This window comes from Hylobates moloch, unplaced genomic scaffold (genome assembly GCF_009828535.3).
Source record: "Hylobates moloch isolate HMO894 unplaced genomic scaffold, HMol_V3 SCAFFOLD_6, whole genome shotgun sequence".
NCBI lineage: Eukaryota > Metazoa > Chordata > Mammalia > Primates > Hylobatidae > Hylobates > Hylobates moloch.
The window spans coordinates 72,115,256-72,122,680 of NW_026652281.1; the positions used below are offsets into that span (position 1 = coordinate 72,115,256).

A 7,425-nucleotide genomic window follows, 5' to 3' on the forward strand; every position below is an offset into this window, starting at 1 on the left:
AGCCTGGGCAACATGGGGAAACCCATCTCTACTAAAAATACAAAAATTAGCAGGGCGCGGTGGTGCACGCCTGTAGCTACTTGGGAGGCTGAGGCAAGAGAATCACTTGAACCCACGAGGCGGAGGTTGCAGTGTGCCGAGATCTTGCCACTGCACTCCAGCCTGGACAACAGAGAGAGACTCTGTCCCCAAAAAGACAAAAAAAATGCATTTCATGGGATGATGTACATACCTACCTCTTTGCCACATCTGGCTGATGCATGCCCTTAGTTGCTGGGAGGTCAGGACGAGGGCAGGTTCACTTGAAACCTCAGCCCTACGTAGTAACAAGCTCAAACACCCTTTTTACCAGACCGATGCTCTCCATAAATCATCAGAGTCTGTGGCCTGGCTCAAACCACCTTTCAAGACATTCACATATGGGCAAGCGGCACTTGGACACTCAAGGGAAAGATGTATGAAAAGAGAGGATCTTTCCAAAAGGATCCCTACTGCACCCACCAAGGGACTGGGTTTCCATATTTAACTGGGGAGAGGCTTTTATCTGTTGGGATTAATTCCCCTTACACACAGAGCCATGCCCTGTGTGGAGCTAACTTTCCTGTTTGGCAGACACAGGAAGTCACCGAGATCAGGTTCTTGGTCCAGACCATGACATAAGAGAAAAGATTTTCTTCTGACCTTTGCATTGACCCCAGTGATACCCTGAGTTTTCCATTTTGGGTGGCTGGAGAACAGGGTGTGTGGTGACAGATGGGGTTGAGTGGAGAGCCTGGAATCTGTCATCGTCTTTAGTAAAATTGCCTTCCTTCAGTACCCTGACCGGCAAAGCACACTTCTGACCTCTTTCTGAACTGAATTAAGAATGGCCATGAACAGTCCGGAAGTGGTTTTGAACTTTCAGGTGCTGTCCTTAGAGCACAATGGGCCTGTGTTCTTCCCCGTGGATCCATGGGGCCGGAACCATGAATAGCAGGCACACAGTGGGTTTTGGTGCAACTGACCTTGTCCACACATCAGTTTCCGGCTTCCCAATGACAAGCCTGTCTACGTATGTAAATTGATCGTGACTTTCCCTTTCTTTTCTTTGCAGTGAAATGCAAAATGGAGGATGATGCGGTACCTGCAGCCAAGATGAAAATTCCATCATCTTAACCATAGCTAAGACGTATCTTTGCCCATTCGAGCACAAGTTCCCTTATGCAAGGAAAATGTCCATATGATGCTCTCTCTCGTGATTTCTTTAACAAGACTTGGAACATGTGAAAATGGAATCTTTTCTGTACAAGATAGGATTCATTGTGAACAAGGCTTAGTGCAAATAGTTTAGAAAAGAAAGGACCAGTCTTCACTTTCTGCATTATCCCCACATTTTATTCATTCATCCAGATTACTTCTTCAGTGCCTCAGGAGTATCCATCTACACCAGCTGCTGTTAAAATGTACAATGAACTCTAGTCCCAAGGGATACAGAAGTGCTCTTATTACCAGTTTTCCCACTTGTGGCCGCCTTTGCAAAGATGCATATTCTAATTTAAGTCCCCAACCTCTGAATTTGGTTTTAAGTTTACCTAGTGACTGACCACTCTCTTTATAATAAAGACCTTATACTTATGATCATTTCCAAAGGAGACCACTCCTTAACTTTTACTGCAAACCCAACAAGATGAGACACTTAAACCCAGACAGATGTAACAAAGGATTTTTGTTAAGTCCCAAAGTATTATATAGAAAGTTCCTGCTTTTATGGGTAAACTTATTACCTTAATTTGTTCTGTGGTTTGCCGTTAACCAAGATTCTCCCATTTAAAATGCCACAGACTGAGCCTCAGGGCAGATCTGAAAGCCTAGTAGTTAGTTGCATTGGGTTGTTTTGACAAGCTACCACACATCTTAAGTAAATAGTAAAGCCTTTATTTTTGTGTTAAGAACAGCATTTTGAAAATAAAACCTATCTGCCCATGCTTTACAACCTTTTAAATTTGTAATATTTATATAGTCGTTTATGGTACATATTGATTGTCTTGAAATTTCTTTAACTTCTTTTTTATAAGTATGCAACAATCAGCCGGGGGAAAAGATAAAGGTACATTATAAAACACACATTAATGCATTTAATAAATATATATTATCTATCAAAAGTGAGCCTTAGCTCTTCATCAATTAATAAAAAGCACCTGCTGAGAACTCCTGTAAGCTGGTATCATCATTGCATCATTGGATTATAAAAGCCACAATGCTCCCTTTCAACTTGGGGTTTGGCCTGAGGCGTTCAACTCAGCCTCGGCCAACCAAGACCACCACCCGAGTTCACCCTTGGTCAGTGGGTCCTGATGGCATCTGGGCTAAAAAAAAAAAAAAAAAAAAGCACTGGGCGTCCAGGTTCCAACAACCGCATCTTCAACTCTGGAATCCCTGGAGATGCACAGAACTTCCCAGTTTGTAAGCTGTCAGAGTTGACTCCCTTCTCTTCCCACCCTCCATCTCCAGTAGGGAGAAATCCAGGCTAGAATGACAATTTTCTACTAAAAGGGGGGACAAGAGTGGCTGTTATAGACCCAAAGCGATTTTAATAACCAGACACGGAACGATTTGTGCTTACAATGAGAGATTTGGATCACAGATGCTCTCCTCCCAGGACGTTTTCCCCAAACGAGTATTGTTTACACAAACACATCTTAAACAGAGGTGCCATTTATTTTTGTCTTTAAACCTTGCTCCACGGGGGGCAGCTGGCTGCTACAGTCTCTTGGCAAAGATGCCTCTTGGTACTTTTCAGGTGTTGTCATTAGAAAAAGAACAGCTGTCTCCCTTCTCCTCTCACTCCCGCCTCCGCCCCCATTATGAAGGCGTTCAGCCCACTCTCAACCTTAAAAGCCAAAATAAAACAAAACCCTAAGTGCGATAACATATCAGATTTAAAAGGGGGGGAAGGTCTCATTAAGTGAGGCTTCCCATGGCTCAAAGATGGCTCTGTTCTTATGTTGGAGAAGCATGACTTTCCATGGCAGCCATTTGTGCTGTGCTCACCTTATATGCTTGGACAATAAAGAACTTAGAAAACGAACGTGTGAATTGCTCCATCGTGTGAATGGTATCAGAAAGCTCCAAAGGACTCCAGAGAGCGGGGGTGAGTAACCATTTCCTGGCACGAGAATGTGTAATGCTGTCGTTTTTCACCGGAGAGGACCGAGGTGTTTGAAGATTTCTTTCTTTTCAGAATACCGGGTCTGCATGCAACCGCCCCCACCCCCACCCCAGGTCCTAGCTTCATTCCCTCCCACCCCTCCCCAGGACTCTTACGTTTTCAGTCCACGCAATGACTGGAACGGGATTCTCTAGAAGCAAGCACATGCTCTGGGCAGAGGCGGGGTGCTTCCGGGGAGCTCAGGTGGGGGTGGCATTCTGGGGCCATGCGTTTTCTTCCCCATGCGTGGTAACACAAGGAAATGCACTAGCTGTTAAGGAAAACTCGAAGGAGGGCCACACAGGGAGGGCCAGATTGGCCTTATTTTCCCCAATGCTTTGCAAGGATGGGGTGGGAAGGGGAGACAGCAGAGACTAGGGCCTCGAGAAATATCAAAAGGTTTATTAAAACATACTCAGCTCAGACGTACTGACTTATGAAGAGGTCAGTCCTCCCCCGGCCCCCAAACACTAACCTTTTTCATTTTTCTTTAAAGGTTAAAGGCTTATGGGTAGTTTTATAGAAAAAGCAATGTAGTGATTAGAGTATCTGCAGAAGGACCCACCCTCATTTATACATTCCATGCCGTCAGGTTAAAACTCTTTGCTTTGAATCGATGCTAGAGGTTATGCTGGCCAAACAGTGCAGAGAACATGGGGGCTTTGAATGGCCGAGATGTTCGAAATGCTAAATAACAAAGGAATGACTTGCTCAGGACAGATGGAAACCATGACAGAAACAATGGGCTTGGTAAAGGGCTGTTTCCATGGAACCTGCAGAAAAACCAAGACAAAATATCCCCCACACCCTCCAAAAGCAACAAGAAACCATCATGTGATCCATTCCTTCCAGGAACTTTCACCACAGCAATGAAAATGACCCGAGGTGTCACTGCTTGTGAGGCAGCGAGAGGTCATCTCTGCATCCTAGTGGGAACCCCTGAAGCCCTGCTAGGTGACATCATCGTGGAAAACCTGCAGTGGTGCCTGCCTTCCAACCTGCCTCCCGGAGGGGCTTTCAGCTGGTGACCCCATTGGAGCTCTTGAAATGAGTAAGGGAATAAAATTGGGAGAGGGTTTGGAGATACACCTGTAAGTGTAGGAACAGGACGAGATGATCAAGGGAAGAAGGGACTGCTGCCCCAAGCCAGAATATTTCTATGGCTCTACAAGGGAAGGGGGCAGGGCCTGTGTTCTCGCCATAGACGCTAGAGCAAGAGCCCCATAGAAGAAACAGTGGTTGATCACTTTCCAAATATGATGGTCACTTCATCACCCAGAGGGCCTCTTCTTTGGCACATGCCAGGGTCCCTCCACCTCCACTGGCTATAAAGCTCACCCCATGATTCAGTTGGGCCTCGCCTTGGAATCCCACCCACAACCTCCTTAACTCTCCTAACCCCCTTGAAATGTGCAAACCACCAGGCAAGCCGGTGGCAAAGTCCCCATTTGTCCTCAACGCAACGGTCTTCTCCAAGAGGCCAGCTGGGGTCCAGCAATTGCTGGGGAGGGGGTGATAGAGTGGGAGCCCCCACCTCCAACCAACACCAGTCTGGCCCACCAGCTGTGAATTTGGTTCTGTTCTACCCCCAGAGGATGAAACAGTCTTCCCAGCCACATTTTCTAGTGAGCCTAATACTATTTGCAATTAGCTTTGCTTTAGTTTGCGGGGATTGAGGTTGGTCTGGTATTACGTGTCTGTGTGTGTGGCAGGGGAGGGGCGGGCAGTCGGTGTTAGCTTTTCAGTTCGTCAGTGTTCACATTTACACGAAATCCCCTTGGCTAGGATTTCCAAATTTCCTGGCTGTGAGGCGGCCTGGTTCGGCTACTGTTACCGATTTCTCCCTCAAGAAAGACACAGCCAGGGAGGGAAATCGGTAAGAGAGATTCTGATTCTCTGGAACTTAAAGTCTTTCACCAAAGGTGTCTTCCTGTGTGACTTGGCGGAGCAGTTGGGATCTGGAATAACACATAAGGATAACACACTGAGAACTCTGTGCTTTGCAAAGTCAGCATTAGAAACCGATGCGTAAACAACGCGGCAAAAATAAGTTACCTTGCTTTTACCTAGATGGGCCGAATAATTCCCAGGAGAGGCAGCAATGACTGTGAGTCATGCTGCTGTGGCTCTTGGGAAGCCCAGCTCCCTTTTCTATAATCATCCACCCCTAAGGAATGTGAGTTCAACTCATTCACTTTCTGTCTTGACTACTTTTTCACACACTGGCCTTGAAGGAACCAGGAGGGCTTAAGAGTGACGGATGGGGGCTTTTCTAACCGTATTTATTATAACACACAGGCCGAATGCTTGTGAATCAGGCTTTTCTTGGCTCGGGACAATAAAACAGCCCAGTTGTTGGCAGGGGGTTTTAAGAATGCAAATCTGTGATTCTGTCTTTGAGCCTGTTGCAAACCAATGCAAACCAATGTCTAGCATACCATTCAAAAGGCCAGGAAAACCTCAGTTCCCTCTAGAGATCAAAGACCATCCCTGATTTACATCAAAAAAAAAAACCAGAAGAAGAAGAATGCTCAGGTTGGGTTATGGAGTTGGAGCATGATATAAACAATGGAAACCCAATTTACACATGTAAACTGGCTCAGGCCTTGTTTCTGAAAGAAGCATGTAGCTATGTTTGGAAATTAAACGTGGGGATGAGAGTGCATCTTTGGATTGCTGGAGAAACAAAATAATGTCATTCCACGGAGGCAAACGTAAACAATGACAATTCTGCTGAAGGTCTGTTTGGCATCAGATAGTAGTAAACCTGCTTCTGTGTTTGAGGCAGAGAAATAGTAACTGCTTCAATTTCTTAAGACATCTCTTAGGGAATGGGAGAGAGAACCTGGTATCCAGCTGGGGGGAATCAACAGAAGGGTGACCGGGGACCTTAAACAAGGCTGGATGTTAGCAAAATCTGCTAGGGGCGCTCCATCATTCTGGGCTTTTTCCAAAAGTCACCTCCCAGGGACAAAGCTGGGGCACTGTATCATGAAAGCCAAATAATTCACTTGGTCCAACAGCCTCAAGGATTACGAGCTCTTTCAAACGAATCTACAGATGGTTTTCTAAATAGAGGTGGGTATTCCGTGTGTGGAGAAAAGGGGTAGAAAGGGAAAGAAGAAAAATAAAAGCATTGCATGCGTTTGAGCTGCGGTCCTTGCAGGCCACATGAGCAGCCTCCAGGGAGGAGTATGTCCCTGTTGAAGCTGCTTCCCCACACTGTACACTCCTAGGCTTCCTACCCCCACATCACATCTTGATACTTACGGTCCCACCGTTGAGCACGACGGCCATCTCAGTTGGCTGATACACGTTGCTTCTAAACGGAGCGCTGGGTCTTTTCCCCAAGCTGCCGCTAGGTCTTTTTCCCAAGCTGCCGTTGGGAAATCCTGCTGTTCGGAGGGCTGGGGGAGGGAGGGATTGGCAAGACAACATCGCCAAAAAAAAGATACAATTTTGTTTTCTTCCCCTGCAACAACAACGCGCTCCGGGCACCCCCATCCATCCAGCCCAGTGGCTCCTCCCCTTTGTCACAAGCCTGATTCAAAACAAAAGTCACAAAGGGGCTTTGTTCTCAGGCTGTCTAGGAGCCTGACCCATCTCAGTGGGTTTGGGAAAAGCTGCTGTGTAGACCAGGGGAAGAAGGCCCATGGCTGGGCCTCTAGTCCCCCCGCAAGCCACGCAGCCTCTGCAGGCCGTGGGTGACAGGCGCCTTCTCACTACAGAAAGCCATTCATGTAAAGTTCAGCATCACGCTACTCAAAATTGCTTGCCGTTTCTGGACACACACTGAGGAGGAAGCTGCTAAGAGTCTTCACTGGAAAGTGACCAGGGATGAGAACAGGGAGACTCTAACCACACGTGTAGGGTTATTCCAAACAAGGATAAAAGGGAGACCTAAAGCCAAGATGGCATGTCGGCACTTTTTCCCTCTGAAAGATGGGTAAAACTGGTGTTTCTTATATACTGTACTTTCAGAGATTTGAACTTCCTTTTTGTTAAAGAAAAATTAACATGAAAAGACATGGAGGAATCTTAAAAAAAAAAAAAAGTGGGGGTAGAAGCCGGGCGCAGTGGCTCAAGCCTGTAATCCCTAATCCTAGCATTTTGGGAGGCTGAGGTGGGTGGATCACTTGAGGTCAGGAGTTCGAGACCAGCCTGGCCAACATGGCAAAACCCCCCCCCTCTACTAATAATACAAAAATTAGCCGGGTATGGTAATCTCAGCTACTCGG

General features: G+C 46.5%; 2 protein-coding genes across 7 annotated transcripts in view; one reads left to right on the top strand and one right to left on the bottom strand.

Annotated features, from left to right (window-relative positions):
* IQCK (IQ motif containing K) overlaps positions 1–2,141 on the top strand; it is a 142,047-nt gene extending 139,906 nt beyond the window's left edge. For 4 of the 6 annotated variants that reach the window (XR_009214144.1, XR_009214146.1, XR_009214148.1 and 1 more), the window contains 2 exons: positions 1,094–1,168; positions 2,055–2,141. Coding sequence is in view for 1 of the 6 variants with exons in the window: in XM_032157032.2 (XP_032012923.1) it covers positions 1,094–1,155 (62 nt within the window). In the remaining 5 variants the exon portion in view is untranslated. Of the gene's footprint in view, positions 1–1,093; positions 1,169–2,054 lie in introns of those variants that run through there. The other 2 variants (XR_009214145.1, XR_009214147.1) reach the window with 1 other exon arrangement.
* A 1,427-nt stretch (positions 2,142–3,568) lies between these two features.
* The window catches only part of GPRC5B (G protein-coupled receptor class C group 5 member B), a 26,242-nt gene continuing 22,385 nt past the window's right edge, over positions 3,569–7,425 (bottom strand). Inside the window, exons 3-4 of the mRNA XM_032157028.2 lie at positions 6,458–6,594; positions 3,569–5,145 (exon numbers count right to left, since the gene is read on the bottom strand). Coding sequence (XP_032012919.1) covers positions 5,101–5,145; positions 6,458–6,594 — 182 coding nt within the window. The 3' untranslated portion in view covers positions 3,569–5,100. The remainder of the gene's footprint in view (positions 5,146–6,457; positions 6,595–7,425) is intronic.